Source organism: Thermobia domestica, chromosome 12 (genome assembly GCF_964235325.1).
Source record: "Thermobia domestica chromosome 12, izTheDome1.hap1.1, whole genome shotgun sequence".
Classification (NCBI taxonomy): domain Eukaryota; kingdom Metazoa; phylum Arthropoda; class Insecta; order Zygentoma; family Lepismatidae; genus Thermobia; species Thermobia domestica.
In genome coordinates, this window is record NC_137465.1 from 182,986,187 (window position 1) to 183,010,058 (window position 23,872).

At 35.2% G+C, this 23,872-nt stretch overlaps 1 protein-coding gene across 2 annotated transcripts in view; it reads left to right on the forward strand.

Annotated features, from left to right (window-relative positions):
- Nucleotides 1-275: 275 nt before the first annotated feature.
- LOC145666879 (uncharacterized) overlaps nt 276-23,872 on the forward strand; it is a 58,723-nt gene continuing 35,126 nt past the window's right edge. The window contains exon 1 of one of the 2 annotated variants that reach the window (XM_081734463.1): nt 276-1,181. In XM_081734463.1, coding sequence (XP_081590589.1) covers nt 647-1,181 — 535 coding nt within the window. In that variant the 5' untranslated portion in view covers nt 276-646. The remainder of the gene's footprint in view (nt 1,182-23,872) is intronic. The other variant, XM_081734462.1, reaches the window with a different exon arrangement.

Consider the following 23,872-nt stretch of genomic DNA (forward strand, 5'->3'; position numbering starts at 1 on the left):
CTTATATTATGCTATTAATGAGCAAAATGATCTTAATTGGCATTAATAAGCATAACAACCATCAAATGTGCTTCTCAGTAAATTACATTTCTTGTTATAAAATGTATAAGGAAAAAAAAAATCTACTACAATCATTGACCAAATAAGTAACAATGGTATTTTTTCATTTATACATAATATAACATATGAAACATGAAAAAAAAAAAAAACGAAAAATAAAGAAGGAAAAATATTTGAAAGATAACACGCAATTAGTTCAGGACAAACCAACAACCCTTAAAAGATTTATTTAGAATTATTGAGAAAAGGACTTCCTGCATTATAAAAAAAAGAAAGAAAGAAAGAAAGAAAGAAAAATATAAAACCGTTGTCAGATGCATTGGCCCAAAAGATGACCGCTCCTTGCATATTCGGTTCACTGATCATTAGATCCTTTATGAGATAACATTCGACTTTAGTCCTAACGAACAACTTCTACCAAAAGAGTATTGTTTGGAACTACGAGCAAAGAAGAAGGTTTATACAATTGTTTATTCTGGACTGAAAACCATCTGAGGGATTCTGCATGAAGAATTTTGTATAATCAGTATTCACTATTCAATGAGTTGCAACAAACAGAACACTAGTTGTTCATTACTTAAGTGTTATGTGGCTCCTGAAGTATTTAGTGTTTTGTATATCTACAACATTAGTTGTTTCACGTTGTCCTTACACACGTCACGAGAAGTCAATAGATGACAATAGTGCGGTTAGAAACAACACAATAGACTCCGGTGCCATTACTATTAAATATAGCCCTAGTGGAGGATCTGCATACATTAAACGAAATACAATTACTAGTTCTGTGTTAGAAGACAAAATCCTTGATTCAATTCGTAAAACCCTCAAAGTAGCACAAAGTGATGCAGTTTCTAGTGAAGTCGATTCTAAAAGCAGCAGCAATATAACCAATTTTAGTGCTTCGAGCAACAATGTGAAACAAGATGTTGTTAATAGTGGTGATAAATTGTCTACAATTGCTCCTCCTGCTGTTCGTGCTCAAAGAGTTGTAAGAAATTCCTCAGAAGAACATGATGAGTCTTTCGAAAGTGGTCTTGACGCTAAGGCGTCAGCTCTGCACGCGAATGAAACCACAGATTATAATGCCGTCACTAATGTAGAAACTCCCTTTGATAAAGAAGGTAAGTTGCAAAAATTTGAAAGTTGCCTTTCAAAGATATACTAGTAGTGAAAGTTTGATTGTTATTGGATCTACAGTGAAAGATTTCTTAAACAAAATTATTGACCTTAATTGAGTTCTAAACATCATACTGTATGTCTTCTTCTTCTTGTTCAAGTTTATCATAAGTTGGTGGGCAACATGGAAATTTTAAAACTTTTCTCTCCCTTGGAAGAGTTGTTTTATACTTTGATAAGATTTCTTCTTCGTAACTACATCTAGATATTTTATCCTTGGTCTTCCTCTTCCTGATTTTCCTTCTGCTCTTTCCCTCTATCAACACGGTGATCCAATCGGAGTGCCGAATAAGATGGCCAAGCATGCTCTTTCTTCTTACGTACCAAAATTAGACTTTTCAAGGAAATAAAAGAAAATAAGTGTAATTTCCTTTTGAAGTTCATATTTAAGGGGTAAATTGTACTTATTGTAATTAGCAGCAAGTTCGAAAGTTATAAATTGGAAATTATTGTCATTAGTAAATATGAGAATTGTATCTATTTAGTGAAAAAAAAAAACAAAAACAATCGCGACGATGCCTACAAGAATTGAGACTACCTTGTTCGTGTCGGGAGTGATGTTTTGTCTGGGAAACGTATCTTTATCTGTTGAAAGGGTCCTGTTGCATCTCGTCTCGTTGCGTCTCATTGGTAATTCTAGCGTACATTAGATGGTTTTCGTCTTCTTTATTGATAATAGGACATTTGGTAAGGCCATAGATGGGCCGAAACTTCGTGCAGCTCAAAGAAAACTATTAGATTCTTACATTAATAATTTACGTTACAGATATTGATGCAAAAATTATCATAGATCCTATTCATCATCATCACAAGAAGTCTATTCTGCCATAATATGAGCAGGTCACTTGCCGCAACTGAGAAGCTTCCATGCTCCACAGTCTTCCCATAACCTCTTCGTCCTCACGTAAGATTTTCCTGTTTTGATGTCCATTAATTGTAGTCTCCTTCGTCCTCTCCCTATCTTTCCTGCCACAATACCCTGTAGCACCTCCCTGATGATAGTTTCTTCTATCATTGCTAAATCTTTATTTAAACGATATTAGTTCTTAAATTATACTATATAGAAAAAACATAATAAAACTTTTCCCAACTCTCAGAACAGTAATTCAGATGTTTTGAACATACTGAATGGATCAAATGTCTTCAAAAAATTACTCATATTTAAAAAAAAAAAATATTACTTTTTCTCACTTTACACTGTATTGTTTTGAGTTGAACAATGCGTGTCATCATTAAGATTATAATAGGCTAATATCATATGATTTATCTTTATTTTGTTATTTTTTTTAAGTCACTATCTTGTCTTCAAAACAACATATCCTTATAAAGGCACGTGAGATATGCTAATGTTTCCGAACGAGTAACAAACTGAAGTTACCGGATTAGATCTTGTTTTATTTAATCTAATTTTTCAGTAAGACAGACGAAAGCTAATTCATATTGTGTGTTTTTTTCTTTTTTTCTAGTAAGATGTACGTACAATTCATGTTTCCTTAAAAAAGACAAACAAAATCATAAATAAACGCATCATAAGTGTTTTCCACTGCTTCTTTTCTGTTTGTGGTCTGTTTCTAAAACTTTTATGACGACAGTGCCATCTACTTTCAACTGAAGTTTTAAATTACGTATTGGTAGTGAGAACAATCTGACAATCTTCAGAAATTTGTTTAACCGTAGCAACGTTAGAAATCGATTCAAAAGAATCCAGAGTATTTTTTTTTTTTAAAAAAAAGAGTTTGGTTTAAAGGGCTGACCAGCAGTAGTGTCATTTCAGGTCATGCCAGCGGAGCGAAGTGGACGGGGGCAGTGAAATTGTCCACGTTTTTATTAGCATTTTAGCGTAAATTTATTTTTAAAAGTTCCGAAATCGGGGGGGGGGGGGGTGATTGCCATCCTCAAGAGACGCCTCTGTTGATCAGATGTTTGTTTTTTACGAAGTCGTCCGATATCCGAATAAAAATTCAAACGAAACGCAAACGATTCTTTAAAAAAAAAAATAAATAAATAAAGGCCGTCCCATTTTTGGCATATAGTTACATAGTGTTAAGATTAGTGTTCTTAAACACCATAATTGAGTATTCGTTTAGAAAGATTTCGAAATATTAAAACTGGTTTCATATTTTTTTAAATACAAATAGCTTTAATGCTGGTTCTTTTTAAATATATATATAAAAAAAAGATAATGTAAAAATTCAAAGTGGAATAAGTTTAAATCGATAAAAATGTTGTTACTCTGATAAGCTGGATACTTCTTTTTCACTGCCAGGAATGACCACATAGCAGTAATTACACCTCAGTTAATTGACTAATTATAGACAAATTACCAGTTCCTCCAGGATTTCTTATCTTTTATTTCCTAAATCCATTCTCTCTAGTTTACTAATCACTCCCCTGTGTATATTTACTCTGTCCGTCCGCGTGTCCGTTATGGAGACAAAAACTGGAGAACTATTTGATGGGTCATCATGAATTCTGCCTATGATATACAGGGTCAAAAGTTGGAAATCCAGTTTCTTTTATGGATGATTCACAAGAAATTAGCTTACTGAGAATGAGACAAGAAGTGCATTTTCCCATCCGAGACGAGACGAAACGAAGAACGCGATAACTCTCGTCTCGTCTATGAGACGATCATTGAGGAGAAAAAGCGAGAAATTTCTTGATTCTCGTGGGCAACACTAGTTCGCCCAAGTCTTAGATTTCAAAAACTGTTTTAGAGCCCCTTCGTGCAGTGACGATTTCAGAAGATTTTCTCCCGGGAGGGGATTCCAATACGCTGGGGATGAAAACTAGTATTACGAAAATAGTGTGAATCTATATTGAGTATGAACAAGTATATAGTCCCGGGGAAATTTCTTCCCAGGCCACTCCTTGAAACCACCACTACCATCTTTGACACAGAAGTCACAGGTTCGATTCCTGGTGGGAGCTCATGTAGTTGAGATCCTATGCTAAGCTGAAGGTCAATGTCTCATATAGCCTCGAAACTGAACGGGATGCTAAAACTCTAATTAACGAACCAAACAAACCCTGCTTTAATGTTATATGATTCATAGTAAAAAAGCTATGAATTGTTAAAGTGATTGCACGAATACAATGGAAAGCCTTTTATAAACGTTTAAAAATACCCGAGTCATTACACAATATACCGCTACTTCAATAAAAAATTGGCTTAAGTGCAAGGGCGCCGATTTCTCTGTAAATTTCGGGGGCCCTTTCAGATATATCTCTGAGGACATTAAGACAAATTGCATTCAAATTATGCCAAATATTGTATATTCATAAATAAAATTGGGGGGCCCACATCAAATTTGGGGGGCCCGGACCCACCAGCCTCCCAGGATCGGCGGCCTTGCTTAAGTGTTGTTTTATCATACCCTTCGTTTACCTCTCGTGACGCATAAGGATTATGATAATTTCTAGATGAAATTAAAGAAGAAAATTACAGCATAAATTTTCTAATAAATTTGTAAATCGAGACGAGACAAGAAAAAAAAAAGATTTGCGAGAATCAAGATAATACAAGACGACAATTTGATACGGTACAAGGAAACCTTATTTCTCGTCCTGTCTCGTGAGCAACACTAGTTGATGCAGATGATCCATCCAGTTGATTCCAAGATAGGGACAACCAAAAATGGGCTCAGCATATATTTATTCTATTAAAGGAGTAATTATGAATATTATCCTTAGTTGATAGACAACTCCGCAGTACATTTGAGAGTAGCGGGTTAGTATATAGTACTCAATGTGCAAGTATACTAATCTGTTCGTGGAGTAGAACACTAAAATGAAACAAATTGACTTTTTACTCTACAAATCTAAATACATAAATATTTCCTATTCATCTTACTAAAGTATTTGAGTGGAGAAGGGAATGAGGGAAAAATGTAAAAATCCAGACTTCAATTGTTACATTGCGTACACTGTGGTAAATCAAACTCCTTAAAATGGGGTACACTCTGATACTGTTATATGTTTAAAATGAAAAATGAAATGAAATCTGTGAGTTTTACGTCCCACGGTTATGCCGGTTAGGCTAAAGGAGACGGTGATTATGAGAAATGAATGAAATGGTGGAATGAAGAAAGTGGGAGGAAACGGGAGAACCCCGAGAAAACCCACGCACACGGTGTTCGTCCACCACAAAGTTCACTTGGCGGGGGCTGGGATCGAACCCGGGACCCCAAGCACCAGAGGTGAAATGTTTAAAATGAAATAATATTTTGCAGTTTAACGTGAGACAATGATGGAAGCAAGTAAATGATGATGAAAGAATTGGTGGAATGAGAAAGTGGGTGGAAAGGGGGATACTCCGAGAAAACCCAGGGACACTATGTTGTCCACCTTAAAGTTACTTGGCCGGAGTGCTATTTGTTGAGATATGTATATATTAACACATTATTAACAGTCTTCTTATACAGCTGAAATTCCATGTAATCTTCATGCACCTGCTTAGAAGTCCTCTGTTGAAGAGATAAAAAAAAAATACAATAAAGAATTATGTTCATGTTCATATGTATATATTCATTTATAAGTAATACGGAAATTAAGTTTTTAGAATAACGTTCCACAGTTATACCCCTTAGGCCTGTGGTTCTCAAACTTTCCGATAACGCGGACCCCCTCTTCATTTGGAAAGTGATCTGCGGAGCCCCTTGCAATTTTATCTGAAATTTCATATGGTATTAAAAAATATACTAATTAGAATTATCACTGACAAAAAAAATCATGGATCTAGGAACATATTTTGGCAGAGGTTTCTCATATTTAAAAAAAAAATACCAAAATCGCGGCTTGATGTTTATAAGCATAGGAATGACTAACATTTACTTCCTTTTTTAAATAAAAAAAAAACTGGAATTGATGATAGTAGTGGTAGCTTTCTGCCACTTGAAGATGAAACCCATGAAATTTCGAGGCGCCGTGCAGTTAATGATGAATTGCTTTTGAAAAAATGCCCTAACGAAGAAGGAATTTCTCTCACTTGAAGCTTCTATATATCGGTTGACCGGCTTCAGGACAGAAATTTAGTAAAATAGGAAAACAGTTAAATTTAGGAACGTGGGTATAATTTCTAATTGCTTTCTTTTTAGTAACTGAAAAATACTTCTTGCATAACAGCTGTGAGTTCCATTACAACACATTTCAAATTTTAGGTATCGCAGATCCCTGGCTAGGCCGCACGGACCACCAGGGGTCCGCGGACCCCACTTTGAGAACCACTGTCTTAGGCTAAAGGAGACGGATGACTAAAGGAAATGAAAGATTGTGAAATTCAAATTTTTGTGTTCTCTCACCGGGAATCGAAATCCGGACCACGTGCACCAAAGTCCACTAGACTGGTAGGAGGACACTTGACTATATGTGTCACTTTGTCACCATTAACAGGAGGCCAACATGAATCCCATGAAGAGGTGTTCTCCATTGCAAACTTAGAGTTCGTTTTTGAACTAGGGACTTCTCGCACCAGTGGTGATCGCTTTACCGTTGACTCACCGTCCTCTATTCTTTTATTGTATTTGATGTCGTCATATCACAAACCAGCTTAACTTATACAGTACAGTTACCGTGATTTGGCTGTATTTTTAGAAAAAAATGAATTTCTAAAGTGAATTTCTATTGCCAAAGTGTTCCCGTTTATCAAATGATTGCCATAACTGTGTTTTCTATAGTGCATTTTACACTTACACATATCGGGCAAACGTACATTTACTATTGATAGTTTTAACGAGATATTTATTCGGAAATAAACTTTATTTTATTATTACTATTAAGTATTCTGCAATCGCTGATTAGTTACCAATCGCTAAATCAAAAGTTTAGATACCTAAAGGGTTTTCCTAATTTCTCTCTCTTTACGTACAAGTTACCTCCTAATGACAACCACTGGTCATTGGTCCCCCCTTTGCTTCTATCGCCCCCACACCTTCCAACTCGCCTCTCAGAATATAATTCTTTCTGAAACATTATCAATCAGCCAATTTCCTTTTTTCTTTCTAATTTTCCTAACATTATAATTAGCCCTGCTGCTATTCATAAAACTTCTGTATTGGCTGTTTCTTTAATGTACCTAATTTTTCCCATTCTCTCTTTTAACCTATGTTTCGAAACGAAAAATCAATCTATGGTATTACTCGAGCAGACAGTTCTACCAAATTTTGACAAATTTCTTGCCTTTTTAGATTAAGTTAGAGCTTTGTAATTCTTTCAGCAGAGCATACACTAAATGAGTACCTTCATTACTACTTGCAGATTTATTCCAGCAGGAGGGCTCAGTATTAATACAGTGTGGACGTATGGCATAAAAACTACAGTGAATAAAACACGAACTAACTTTTGATAGAATTCTATCCGAGTTAGGGCAGGAGCGCCGCAAGGGGACCCGAGTTATAGCGAGGGAGTGCGTCAGCGACGGGGGATTTACGCATAAAGGAGGATAGTGGAAGAACACACTTACATATACAATACTTTCACTATCTTTCAAAATTCATTTCAATATGCTGTGCACTGACAGTAATTACTTATATTCACTCTCATTCCTTCACCAAAAATGTTTCACATCATATTGTACCTATAAATTTTCTATTTGTTAGAACCGTCTGCTCGAGTTAACCCCAATCTGTCTTACACAAAGGAATAGTTGAGTGGTTTCGAATAATAATCTACCACATTTTTTGTTCGATCATTTCAATTTTGTTCTAAAAGTCCAAACAAAATCATACATCAAATAGTAAACAACAATCTCATAGTAGATATTTCCTTTATGTGTTGAAAATAGAGATTGTTTCTGAACTACTTTAATGTTACCCAGTTTTGAAAGGTGAAGGTACTTGAAGGATATGTACCGGTATCTATTATGTATAAATTTTATGTAAACTGAAAAATAAGCTTTCATATTATATTACATAATAGTGAATTTTGCCGAAATATCATACTTTTTTTTATTGTATTACTAATATGCTACAACTATTATTAATATTATTATTTCCATTCAATATTTTGCTAGTATACAAATTGTTTTCACACTAACGACATCTTTTAGCACCAAGTGGAAAGCATTGTAGGCAGCGTCACCTACTAACTTGACGGATAAATATTAGCAATGACAGTGATTGACAGACTAAGCCATCTTAAATGTATAATAAAAATTAAGAATCTCTAAATATTTTCGCCTAGAGGTTCACGAAACCTGTACACCTTAAATGTTTTGAGATTTTCAGATTAGCGTTACCAGCGTTGCCAGAAACGAGTAATTTTTCGCCTTGTCTCGATTCACGTTTATGAGACGAGATATATATATTTTAAAAGAAAATTTGAGACGAGATGAGAAAACATGATGACAATTCTCATCTCATTCTCGAGATGAGACCAGGATTTTCACTAGTCTCGTGGACATCAGTTCACTCAAGTCTTCAGTGATTTCAAACACTTTTTTTTTTTTTTTTTTTTTGTTATATGCTTCATAAAATAAAAACATTGAATTGATAAATTAATTGTAGGAACAGAATTAAAGAGCATTTATCAACGTTTAAAGATACGTATATTACCACCCAATATATTCCAATAATGAATATAGTTTAAATCTTATTATGTTCCTTCGTAGATCTTTCATAACGCGGAAGGGTTCTGATAATTTGTAGATGAAATGAAACAAAAAAAAAAAAAAAAAAAATCAGGCGAGAAAGTTTGTACAAGAATTTACAAGTAGAGACAAAAAGTTCTCCAAAACTCCAGGAGGGACGAGAAAAAAATTCTTCGAGAAACGAGACGATAGCAGACTTTGATAAAATTTATTTGACGCGATGAGAAAACCTTATTTTTCGTCTTGTCTCATCTAATGGGCAACATTAATCGTTACTTACAAACTGAGACGTCTTTGTATTATAAATACGATTACCAGAGGTGTCCAATATGAACAAAGCCCAATAATGCATTTCTACCGAAGCAATATTAGATATTATTAAATTTTATCTATTGTTTTGTTCCTTATTACGTTTTTTTTTAATGTGTGGTCTTTTATACATAAAGCGGTGTTCTTGACACAATATACACTTTTAATACTTGAACGGTATCTTAATGTGATTGAAAAGTTTCATTTGAGGTAGTACTACTAATTAAAGGATGGTAAATTAGATTGTGTTGGAATTGAAGATAATCACGTTAACAGTATCAGGAAGTATAAGTATAGACCACAATAGTGAAAAGGAAAGAAAACTGAAGATTAAAATTTTGATATAAAGAACAAAACGTTATGTGTAAAGATTTAGAGAAGTTATTAATGTTTAAAGATGTATGTTGAATTGGATACTTTGTATTGACTTTTATAGGAGATACTTTTCTTCTTTTTTTTAATAAAAAAAAGAACTCGATTAAAATTGACAATCAAGCGTCAATTATAATTTTATAACAAGTAGCAGTGTGACCAGTACATCACGTGAAAGAGTTTGGTTTGAATGACGTAATATTTTTTTCAACTAATATTGAAGCCAGAAGTGTGGTATTTTTCAATCACTTCCTGGCTTAGCAAAGGAATTAAAGTAAAATTGGAATATATTCTTGGGACGGTTTATTGATGGTAGGAAAACGCTTGTCTCTTTCTATTTCCGTTCACCTCCGTTGCTTGGGGTCCCTGGTTCGATCCCAGCTCGCACCGTGTAGACTTTGTGGTGGACAAACACCGTGTGCGTGGGTTTTCTCGGGGTTCTCTCGTTTTCTCGCACTTTCTTCATTCCATCATTTCATTCAATGCTCATCATCACCGTCTTCTTTAGCCTAATCGGCATAACCGTTGGACGTAAAGAAATCCGTTTTTACTTAATAGCGATCAAATTAAAAAAAAAAAAAAAAACCTCTTCCGGTTTAAATAAGGTTCAGAGAGAAGATAACACCTAATTTTAGAATTCTAAATCTATTAAAAAAGGAAAAAAACTTCCCTCAGTCTTTTACCTTTTAAACTCTATGTGGATCAATATTGAAACTGGGGGTTGTATGGATTTCTATTACTTCTGGTTTTATGAAATGAAATGAAATCTTTTCAGTTTAACCTCCCACGATTATAACCTTTAGGCTAATGGAGACGATGGTTAAGACAAGTGAATGATGATGGAAGAATTGGTAGAATGAGAAAGTGGAAGGAAACGGGAGTACTCTGAGAAAACATGGCCGGGGATCGAGCCAGGGGCCCCATGCACCAGAATTAAGTGCCCTTCCACTGAACCACCGTGCCCCCCACACTTCTGGTTTTAGTAGTGACTTAAGGATGAATATGGAATGTATTCTTGAGATGCGTAATCGATTACATGAAGCCGCTTTTCTCTATCAATTACCATTTTTGCTTTACAGTGATTAACGTCAAAACCGGAAATTGGTAATTCCTACCACTTCCGGCTAGAATATCGCCTCCATCAACAAACTCGATTCCTAACGTTTGATCACTCTGCACTTTGGCTGAAATTGATGGTGATCCATAAAGTAGTTCTTGAATTTTTTTGTCTTCCGAACGGACGGACATACGAACAGACAGAGTAAATATATACAAGAGGTTTGGTTGGTAAACCAAGCTCCTTAATACACGATATGGTTATTGGCCTTTAGCAGAGTATTTGAATAAATGTTTCGAGGTTTAAAATATTAAGAATTATAAAGTTTTTAAAAATACTTTCGATATCGTACTACGTATTACACATCTTTAGTTTCTATCCAGTTTAAATGTCACGCTTAAGGGACTTCGCCTAAAATTTCAATTAAGCGTCTCGTTTCATAAATGTACTTTGGGGCATCCCAACTCTGACTACTATATTATTATTATTATTATTATTATTATTATTATTATTATTATTATTATTATTATTATTATTATTATTATTATTATTATTATTATTATTATTATTATTATTATTTCTATTTTAGGGATTCCAAAGGTTTCTCGCCACAGAAACATAATTTCTCTATTGGATCAAATCCTTTCCAGACCAATACATTCTGATTTGTTATTACATTACCCACCTACCTAAGATTATGACTGATGATATCTCTCCTCGTCTAACATTGTGTGCCTACCGAAAGGTATCTTTCCCTTAGACTTCCTGACTCAGTCTTCACATATCCCGTGCGTACTACACATACGAATAGTGTGCCGCTCCCAATGTAGGCATTTCGACTATATTGGATGCTTCGCAGGATATTGGGTGATCCACAATACTTATTGATTTCTTATACCTATTGTGAAGTTCAGACTTTCACGCTGGTTTATTTTTCTTTTACTTCTAATATTTTTTTTTAAAAAAAGAAAGAAATGGGTATATTCAAGTGCTAAATCTGCTCTTTGCGCTTCAGCGAACAATTTTATCATCCAAGTAATGCGAGAAGCATAATCGTACCCTTAAAAAAAAGTCCGTCGGCACTTCGTCTGTTGGAGCTCGGGCAGAAATTGCACTTAACCGTTAGCTCGTGATGAAAATTTATAAGAATCTTATTCTGATTTCTTGTGGTGTGGCTCTCTGCAACTAGCGTGGAAGTCTGAAAGTTATCTGGAAGCTTATCAAACAAGGATTGGAAACATGCGTAATCAACCATACACAGGCTGCTCGCCGAATGGAGGAATTCTATAAAGTTTTGCGTTAGTAATTACTCGAACATCCATTTTGTTCCTCTCTACAAGTTCCCAGCGACTATTTATCTCTTATCAGTTCTTTAAAACATCCAGCAGTTGTCTAATTCTAGAATTTAAATAACATAAAACGTGATATGGAAAGATGTACAAACTAATATCCGTAAAAATGCTCTTTGAAAAAGATCTAAGAGGTTTACAGGCCCGTAGCCAGCCCAAAAATGTAGGGGGGCCCGGCTGAAGTTAGGGGGGGTGATCCAACCATATTATAGTTCATCACCATATTATAGTTCATTTGCAAGCCTACCGTGAAAATTTTGGGGGCCGGCAAATTTTAGGGGGGCGGCCCCCATAGACCCCCCTGGATACGGGCTTGGAGGTTTAGTGTCGAATGTGTGAGCAATGCTTACAGTTAAGGAGAAGTTGTATTGAAAAATTACGATTTAATAGGTCTATAGATGAAAGTTAACTGTCCTTTCTTTTTAAAGTTCGGGAAGTTTAATACATACTTTATGTATTAAAAATCCTTTGCATGTAAAATTTCATGAATTTAAAAGAAACATGTAGTTGTTTAAAGGTCTTTTAGTGAATTTCAAAAAATTCGAGTTCTCGAAAACACTTCGCAACTGATTTATGTGCCAAATTTGATGTCCAAAATAATTTTTACCTAAAGTATTTTTCTTGATTTTATCACCTTAAAGTGTCATTTTTGCACAATAGATTGTTGAAAATTAATCCAATTCTAATAGATAATTTTTGTAATCACGGTTGTACTTTACCAGTATCAGCTAGGTAAATGTATACATATATATATTTCAAGTTTCTTAGCAAGAAATTTCAATTTTTATATTTCTAAACATATTTCAAGAACAATTCACATCATGTGTTAATTCTTCCAACAATCATTCAGATTTTAAACGATATATTAATATTATTGACACTAATAGTTAATAATGTTGACAGTAATGTCAAAAGAGCTTAAAAATGCTTAGAAAGAAAAATTAATATTATTAAAACTAGCAACATAAATTGAAAAAGTTAGAAATCCTTAAAAAAGATAAATTAATATCATGGAAACTAGCAACATAAGTTTAAAAGGGATAAGGAGGTGCAAATGTCAAGCATATTTTTCTTTTTTTTTTTTTACCTTGATATGAAAAGTTAATGTTTTTGTTATACAAGTATTAAAATACAAATTAATAGCATTTTCTTGTAATACCTATCTAGGGTCTAATGCATGTTTAAAGACGGGCATTTTATTCCCAAATAATGGACGAAGTTTAGAGGCATTATGCTTTCTTTACAGTGATGAATAAATAATACAAGATTGTTAGGACTTTTAGATTGCCAGTGTGCCTTCGTATGTGAACTTTATTATAGTTCAGTTGTCAATGAAATTTTATATTAATTTCTCAGTAAGTTATCATTCATAATAACCATAAAGAATTACCTGTATCGCGTGCACGTTATATCAAGAAATTTGGATTTTATGATAACTTAATGTTGATATTCTCTGAATATTAAAACCGGAAGTTAATGTAGACTTCTATTACTTTCGGTTTTAGTAGCGAGATTAGAGTTGTGAAAGAATATGTTATTGGCTTGTATCACTGTAGAAAACCGTTTCTCACTATCGATTATCGTTTTTACTCTATAGCGATCAATGTTAAAGCCTGAAGTGATTGATTTTGGCACTTCCGGTTTCAATAGAATGTTTAAATATAAGGCAGTACCTATGATTAGAACACTAAATCCGTTCCACAAGAAATAAAAGTTCTCGCTGTCACCTATTGTTTTTGCTCCATGTATATCAATATTGAAACCGGAAGTTGAGGTGAATTTCCCTCACTTCCAGTTTTAGTTGAGACTTAATGATCAATATGAAATGTATTCTTCTGCAACGATTAATTGATTGCAGAAAACTGCTTCTCTCCATCTATTACCGTTTATGCTCAATAGTTATTAAAATGAGAACAGGAAATGGTTGATTTCTACCACTTCCGGTTTCAATACCGTTCACCTACATCAATGAAATCGACTCTTAGCTTTGGATTCTCTACATCCTGGCCAAAATTGATGGTGATCCACCAAGTAGTTCTTGAGAGTTTTTCTCTCCCGGACGAAGACAAACGGTCCCCCAGGGTAAATAGTACATTAGTTTTGGTTGGCAAACAAATCTTACTAATACGTGGAATAAGAGAGAATGTTTCAAAATCAAGGTAATATGATCTGTCCAGGGTGTCATATTCCTTCTTTTGTTTTGATGTCTTCAGAGTATTATTTTCCTCCTCTTGTTTTCATCTCACCAGAGTATTATATGCTTCCTCTTGTTTTGACATTTCCAGAGTGTTACATTCCTCCTCTTGTTTTCATCGCACCAGAGTATTATATGCTTCCTCTTGTTTTGACATCTCCAGAGTGTTACATTCCTCCTCTTGTTTTCATCGCACCAGAGTATTATATGCTTCCTCTTGTTTTGACATCTCCAGAGTGTTACATTCCTCCTCTTGTCTTGATCTCTCCAAAGTGTAATGTCTCTCCTCTTTTCTTGATCTCAGCAGAATGTTATACTGTATTTCACGTCTTGTCTTGATATGTCTAGAGAATTATATTCCTCCTCTCGTTCTGATCTCTCGAAAATGTTATATTCCTCCTCTGTTTTTGATCTCTCCAGAATGTAATATTCCTTCTCTTGCTTTGATCTCTGCAGTGTGTTATATTCCTTACATTGATCTGATCTCTCCAGAGTGTTATATCCATTCTCTTGTCTTGATCTCACCAGAGTGTTATATTTCTCGTCTTGTCATGATCTCACCAGAGTATTATATTTCTCGTCTTGCCTTGATGTTTCCGGAGTGTTAGTTCTCCATTTGCTTTGATCTCTCCAGAGTATTGTATTCCTCCACTTGTCCTCATATCTGAGTGTCACATTCCCTCTCTTGTTTCGATCTTTCCAGAATGTTATAGTTCTCCTTATGAACGATCCTACTACTATATAGCACCAGGTAAACTTTGCTTTGTCATACAGTAATCAAACCGTGAATATATGTTATCAGTTCGAAGATGGCTGCTAATGTTGTACACGAAACAATTACAAGTCTTCCCGTAAATTTTGTAAAAGTTTCATCTCGTATCGATTCCCGAATCATTCTTTCTCGGAAAGCATTTCTCGTCTCGTTTTGAAAAAGAAAAGTAGTATTTCTAGTTTCGTCTTGCAAATGTATGTACAGAATTTAATTCTTAATTTTTCTTAATTGCATACAGAAGTTACCAGAACCCTCCTGCGCCATAAGAGGTTTACTAAAGGTATATAACACTTAAATAATACTTATTATTGAAGTATATTAAATAATAACTTGCGTTATGAACGCTTGGAGGATTTTTTTCCTAGAAGGGGCGAACACTGACACGCAATCAAAGCTGCGTATATACACACCTTGAACACATAATGCTTCATATAAAAAATGTTATTATTTACGCATGTTGCATAACTTTATTAGCTACAGTACATATAGCAAATTCTATGGCGTGTAAATAAATAAGTGTTATAGTGTGTCTTGATATGTATTTCAAGGAACCGTATTCCTTTCGAAAATTCAGGGGAGGGACAATTGCCTCTCTTGCCTCCCATCTATAAATTTAAATAAATGATTTCCATTATGTTTGAACAATAATTTTATCAATTTATAGTTACAGTGAAACCTGTCTATGTTGGCCACTATTGGTTCCACTGAAAAGTCTCTCACCGGCCAACTTATAGAAAATATGTGTGATTGATGTATTTTTAGAATAGGATTTCTAGTATTACTCGATTCTAAAATTTTAATAAGTAAACGTAGACTAGACGTACTTCTTTTATTCTTTTTGGCACATATGCACATTGCACAATCTAATTTTGTTGTTAACTACCTGTTGTAAATGAGCTGTAAGTGTTTCCCTAGGAGCAAAAGAAGTTTTGAGAAAATCTTAAGGGAATTCATGTCCCGAAACCTCCGCTTCCTTTCGACAAGCCATCAGTTGATAATAGTTGACACATAAGATGGTTAGTTTTAACCTTGAGGATTTTCCGGAATTACTAAATCTCCCCACTGGTAAAAAGAGGTGATATAGCTAATGGTTTTATCAAAACAGACAGGGTAAACAAATACGAACAATAATTTCCTGGATTCCTGTATGTTTTTTTTTCTTATTCACATCTTTCTTCATAACCCGTTTACCAGGGTAGTGTTCTGGCCACTGACCTCCAAGAACAAATTGTGGGAATCCTTGCTTGTTTGTCCCCAGTCACAAATACAGAACCTCTGTGTCTTATATGGGAATGCGAAACAGTTAAGAAAAATAACAAATCGTATTTTTTTATGGTCAAGATATGCAGGTAAATTTATCACTATCGTCATAGGGTAAACACTGCTTCAATGCGGCCTACTTCCAAGATAGACAGGTCTCCAACTTACAAAGTAATAAGTAACGAATGTATTACGGAAAAATGCAGGTTCAAGACGAACCAGGTGCCCAACTTAGAGAAGTTGCCAAGTTGGCAAGTTTTACTGTATTGTACTAATTGATTCGAAATTGAAACGATAATTGCCATGTATCTCGTCTCGTCTCAAATTTAAAAAAAAGTACTTCTTGTCTCGTGAGTAACACTAGCAAACCTTTATGACATTTCAGGGACTTTACACAAATTTCTTGGACGGGTTAGTGTGCCATTGGAATAAGTTGTTGAATAAACGTGAGGGTCGTGTTCCAATGTGTACCAAAGCCTTACTACTTTGTGGTAGTCACATTGGTAAATATACAATTCTATCGCTACAGGCTAAGAAAAAAATACATAATGCACAATTTCCTGGATAGCAAGACAAGACGTAGGACATTATGTAAATTTTCTTCCCTTAGCTTGTATCGACAAAACTGAACATATAAGAATTAGGACATTAGTTAAATTTCCTTCCCTTAATTTGTAGCTAGAAAATTGTACATATAAGAATTAGGATATTAGGTAAATTTTCTTTTCTTAACTTGTAGCGATAAAATAGTAGCCTACATGCAAGAATTAGGACTTTAGGTAAATTTTCTTCCCTTAGCTTGTAGTGATAAAATTGAAGCCTACATGCAAGAATTAGGACTTTAGATAAATTTTCTTCCCTTAGCTTATAACGATAAAATTGTATATACAAGAATTACGACATTACGTAAATTTTCTTCCCTTAGCTTGTAGTGATAAAATTGAAGCCTACATGCAAGAATTAGGACTTTAGATAAATTTTCTTCCCTTAGCTTGTAGTGATAAAATTGAAGCCTACATGCAAGAATTAGGACTTTAGGTAAATTTTCTTCCCTTACCTTGTAGTGATAAAATTAAAGCCTACATGCAAGAATTAGAACTTTAGGTAAATTTTCTTCCCTTAGCTTGTACTGATAAAATTGAAGCCTACACGCAAGAATTAGGACTTTAGGTAAATTTTCTTCCCTTAGCTTGTAGCGAGAAAATTATACATACAAGAATTGGGACACTAGATAGATTTTCTTCGCTTGTAGCGAGAAAATTGTCTCCTTTAACCGCTGTGAGTTTCCTCAGAAGCGGTCATCGTTTATTTCCATGAATGAATTATGGCCATAATATGTACAGAACGTAATTATATTATAGTATGATGTTATTAAGTCGTATATGTATCATCTTGGTTATTAAGTCACATACAGTTTACTATTATTCTTGAATGATTCAACATTCTTAAAAGTTATCGCAAAGCTCAGATTAATGGAATCGTTCATATGTTGAAAGTAATGGATAAATTGAACAATGATAGATATGGAGATAGAAGGACCACATAATGTGATAATAGGGTTATTAGACATGTATGGAATCGGAAATTGTGACCATACTCTCCAGAGAATTTTAGTGGTACTTAACTGTTTGACTCTCGGCTTCATTGGTGATTGAGTACAGGAAAAAAATAAAGTGAAATCTAAAGGACAGATTTTAAAAGGTCATTACCACGACTGGTGATGTTTAGTTGAAACTCCAGCACTATGGACTATTACCCGACATCAAAGTTACCATTTATGTGAACTCCGGTAAAGTAGTGGCAAAGGAATTCAGTCTCACTCCTCCCTGAGAACTTACCTGAGACATGGGAGGGTATGAGAACAGTAATGTTGCGAAAGTCTTTTTGAAGTCATCCCATGGTTTGGCGTCAAGGCTCTTCGTAGTCTTGAAGTTACTAATTCCAGTTTAATTTCTTGGTATAAATGAATAGATATTCTGGCGGTATGAATTGAAAGCATATCCATATGAATCATCGCCTGGTTGTCATCCGCATCATACAATTGTGAAATGTCGATTGTAAAGATACTCGTAGATGTTATAATGGATTCCTGGAAGTATTTCCATTTACTTTCACCTTTTTTTTATTAACCTTGGATATTAGCAACTTCTCTGATACCCAAGCTGAATTTCTTAGAAACCATAACCCCACGCGGGAAAGTTCTCCAGCAATGGAAAATAAACTTGCACCGGGACTTGATATCGCCGTCATCGTATCAGCCTCAAATTTGACCATTAGCCGTTAGATGGACGTATGCAACACCCTTGAAACAGCTGTGTCATTTGGTTCCCTCCAGATGCTTTCTGTACAGATTTCTGGAGTTTCTTTTTCCGTTCATTCTGCAACACGAAAGAGTAGCAGGTTCTGTACGCACGTCTTACGGCTAGAACTGATTACAAACAGCTGTGTTAAGAGGCTCTATCACTGCGAAATTAAAATACCGCTAATTTTACATTTATTACCTGATATCTTCAAATAGATAAGAGATAATTGAAAAGTGGAACAAGACCTCCCTAGACAATGCTATTTTACATGAGTTACCGTTATCACGAGTCACCTTGCAGTTATTTAGAAACGCGAAAATAAATGCCCATTTTCTAAATGGTTGGAAATCGAAAGCAAATAAGTGAGTCGTGATAACGGTATCTCACGTTAAATAATATTGTCTAGAAAGGTCTTGTGCCACTTTTCGATTATCTTTAATCTATTGGAAGATATCGCACAATTACTCTAAAGTTAGCGGTATTCTAATTTCGTAGTGATAGGGCCTCTTAACAGCTGAAGGTACCTAATTAAATTGCTGTTCCATCTAACATTGAGTCGGTAGGGTTTCCTGGCACGCAATCGGCCGATTCACTGCAGCATTTCAGGTGTCATTTTCGCGGACCCCTCATCCTGCTGCTTTTCCTGGGCAACTCTTTCGTCAGGGCTCCTGGTTTGTGTAACGGGTCACAATAGCTTTTGAAGTAGTCACATCGAGTGTGAACCCTTTCTCCAGCAAATACGGGAGATCCGAGTTCAAATCCCAGTTGGAGCCCTTGTGGTTTGGAATCTACGTTAAGCTCACGTCGGTCCACGTCTCATATAGCCTCACTACTAAATGGGACACTGAACCCCACCTCAACCAATAATTCTCTCGACACTGTTTCATTATGAGTACATAGGAAAAACAAGTCTTGAAACAATCATTACAAACTTTTCGCAACTAACAGTTCAACTTAGGCGCCATATGACTGCACTCACGTGGTCTATAATTTGAAATTTGAATGTATAATTTGAAAGTTTTGTTTCTATAACAGGGTGGAGTTTGTATTTCTAATAGGGTAAATTCTCTTATATAAGTTTATATTGTGTTTACTGTGGTTTGGTGACAAATTTTTGTTTGAACTAAAGCCACTTTCGCACGTTAAATGAATCTTGTAACTGTCATAAAAAAAAAACTTTCAACCCGATCTTTCTATTTACTCTTTACATGTTACAACTTTTTGAAGACAAGAAAGGTTTCTCCACACATGCAGCACTGCACTCTAGTGGACAAACAGTGAACCTCCTCATTAAAAACGTGTATTTTGGCGCACTTCACCTCCCTGTCCAAAAGAATCCGTTGTTTCGGAAGCGGCGAAACTGGTTTTTCTTTTATGTCAGCGGAGGGCGATAGCAGGTAGCAAGCAAGACGTCCCAGAAAGTTGTGCATCGTTCAACTCCTTGCAAGATGGAAAAAATGTTTTACGACCCTTTCAAGACTATGTGTACACGGTGAAATATGGTAGGGATTCAAGATTTTTTTTTTTTTATGACAGCTACAAGTTCTTCCAAGGTGACAATGTGACTTAATGCCTTTCTGTGTATTCCGTTGGTGCTTGGCTCTTGCTTTCTCCCAATATACCTTCTATTGTTTCATTTTGTCTTGACATCTTCCGCACGTGTCTATTTTTACTATTTGGTCTTTTAAAATGATTACTATAGTTATATATTATTATTGTGAGAAGAGCTTAAATGTTTTGAGCTTCTTTGTTTTCTTCCTGGAGCAAGAAAAAAAATGAAATTCCAGTTTTTGGAATTGTGTTGACCTTTACTTCGGAATCATTAGTGCATTGCGTTTGGCAGAAGTCTTACGGTCAATTGTTTCAGTTCAGTATTATTTTATTTCTTCCTTCTGGATTTTTCATTAAATATTATCTATCGTGAATATTTATTATAGTCTAAGGTTTTGAAAAAAAATCACTGTGGTTTTCGTCGTTAAGTCATGTGAAGTTCACACGTGCAGTGCATGCGATCGAAATACCACGTATATATACAATATCATTTTAGCCATGACCATGACGGCACATACTAGTGGCGGATGAACATAACGCCCCAGTTGGCGAGGATTTCAGGTGTGGCGAACTCCGGCGTGGGTATCTAAAGACATCACAAAGAAAAACAAGAACTAATATAAATTTGATTGCAAATGAGCATTCCAGAAACCACACACACAAAGAAAGAAAAGAAGAGATTCAACAATATAGTTTTTTTCAACTGTGACTGTAACGTCTTATTGTCGCTATCATCTGATTAGCCCACTCTGTTGTATAATCTATCATAGCGTTAATTAAAATCTCAAATCTGATAAGGCGAAAAGAGAGATTTTTTTTTCTTTATTACTGTCAATGCACATGAGTTTTAATGCGATCCGTACTGTGTCTATAATTTATTGTTATTGAATCTAAGCCACTGATGCACATACATAATAGTTGTTGCATTCAGCCAATGTTCAGTCTTGTAACCTTTGAAACATTAACTTGCCGTACGTGTATGTACACTCATGTCCAAAATGATTGTCGCATGTCTATAACTGTCTTCCTGTAAGAATATAATTTGATAATGATTTTGCAGGGTATTTTTAATACTGATACTATGTGTATAATCGGGAAATGTATATTTGTGGTAAATTTCATAGGAAAATAATTATAAATACGAAAATTAGAATGAGTAAAACAAAATGTTGCTAAATGGATAAGAAAGTTTTATTTTCGTTCTATTGTTCTTATTAACTGCTTTTTTGACATGAAACTTGCCACACACATGTCTTTGCCGATTATACAGATACTAACATTATAAGAAATACCGGGCGAATTCGATATCCAATTATATTCCTACAACAACAATTATAGACATGCGACATGCGACATGCATATATATTATATTTATAGACATGCGACAATTTGGACATGAGTTTAGTCTGTTGACAGATATTAGAGCAAAAATTGGTAAGATACAGGTAGAAATGGTTTTTGATCTAATTCGAGGTCTCAAGAATACAAGATAAAACCTGAAACAACGTTATTCCTCCATTGGAACTGGAAGTGGTTGTTGTTTCTCAGTTTCATAATCATATTTGGAAATCTGTCGTTGCTTGATAATGCGAAACGAAACAGGTATCTAAAAGGGTAATTTACCATACATTAACGTTCGAACTACTTATTATATCAAGTATGCTCAAGCGGTACCTTATTTCGATCTATATCGGATATTGGCAACGGCTTCCTGAGTCTTTGCTTCAGGTCAGCGATACTTTGATACAATGTGCTAGAGCCTTAAACCACCTCCCTCCAGAAAGATATAGTCCATGTTAGTAATGTTGTTGAGTGAGTGGGGTAGGGTAGAGGTATGGATCAGACCATCTCGACCACTACAACAATCAGAAAAGTTTCATCGATAGATGCACGCATACGATTGCTCCAATACGCAGATTTATGACCTTGCTGGAAGATAGTACGATATCTTCACTTCTTACTATGTATACTGAAACAGAGGTAAAGGTGTCTCTACCCTACCCTCAAAGGTTTGGGCGCAACACCCCAAACTTACGATTTTCCACATCAAATTTGCCTTTCTTCCTCCCCGAAATTTCTATTCTTTCCCGTAAATGTACCTTCCTCCCCCCCAAATTTAAAATGCCCCAGTTTGATTGAAAAATGTCGCCCCATAAGAACTGCTTTTGTTAAAAGGGCGACTGTAACATTTTTTTTTTTTTTTTTTTACGATTATCACCTTTTTAAAGAAGTGAGAATTTCAGAGACAGACGGATTGTGTTTAAAGAACATTTGTTCCTTAAATCGTGTTGAAAACATGAGACACTGAAATCTACATTTTCTGTTGTAAGGACGTAAATCCACGCCCTTTTAACTGAAAACCAAGGAAGCAGGATCAGGTCCGTAGCCAGCCCAAAAATGTAGGGGGGGGGGTCCGGCTGAAGTTGGGGGAACCCGATCCAACCATATAGTTTATCACCATATTATAGTCCATTTGCAAGCCTACCGTGAAAAGTTTAGGGGGCCAGCAAAAATTTAGGGGGGCCTGTCCCCCTAGACCCCCCTGGATACGGGCCTGAGCAGGAGCGTAATAATGAAGAACATTACACAGGAATAGCAATGCTCTTGCACTATCTGGAGGCATTGCAGCTAAGATATTATGAGCTCCAAGTATATTCTGGTAATTGTTTTTGTAAATAAATAAATAAATAAATAAATAAAAATAAAAACTATGTAAAACAGTTTTAGCTGGCCCTAACTGACACAAAGAAATTCAAATGTGTTCAACAAATTTTCCCTGTTCGCGGTCAAAGCTACCTTTCATGTGACCAGGATTTTGCCATCATAAAACGAGCTATGCGGAAACATCATCGTATGTACACAGTACATGAATTGACGAGTTGATTATTCACAGCAGCATGTCAGATAAATTCAATAGTTGAATTCAGTGGTGAAGATTTTTATCGATTTCTTGTCATAGTGGTCACAATACTACAAGAAAAATCCAGAGTCTCTGGAGGCAAGGAACAAACATAGATAGGATAAAATATCGTTTGGGGTCAGCAACCTTAAACGCTTTATCTATTCTACGGACAAACCAGTAGTATGTAGTGGTCTTTTAAGTGTTCATGGACTAATGAAACATACTTTTCTTATGCCATTCAACACTATGAAAAAATGTATTACTTTCTAAATCTAAACTGAACCCAACAAGAGTTGTTCCTTTGAAGATGAACAAGATCAAAGATTTGGAAAAGTGCATGGATTATGTGCTAGATGAACATCAGTTACCTCATTCTACCGTACAATCAGTAACATTGAGGACAATGATTAATAATGCATTGCTTATTTTCCCTACATTGTATAATGCTGGTTTGTACTAGTTCGTAGCTTGGAAATTAAAATCCTACCATTAAAAGGTTTTATATTCAATTCGTCTTCCTTGCATTCCCGGTCTCTTAAGATAGGTTCCTCACTCCAAACGCGAAAAACACTTACGCATACAATTACCGGCCTTGGTGTTAGACCACCTTAAGATCACACTCTCTTCTTTGTCGTTACAATTTTTAGATTTATCTCAGAAAAACTCTGGTTTCACATTTTCCGTAACCGTGTTTTCTGTTAAAAAGGCGTATGTGGTGCAAGTAGATTAACAATATCTTGCTGTTACATCCTATTTGGCCAATAAACATTCAGTAACCATGTACAATCGTGAGAAATCAGTTTTGGTCATTTCTCGAAAATTTTGTCTCTTGCACATACACCCTTTTAACAGAAAGAGATTCAAATATTCTCATGGGCACATTCCGTACCCTAAAACTCGTCTGTAGGTATCCCCAAAGGAGAGTATTTAGCATTAAAATTGTAGCCTTTGTGAAGTGGTAAATGGAAATTCACAGAGTTGA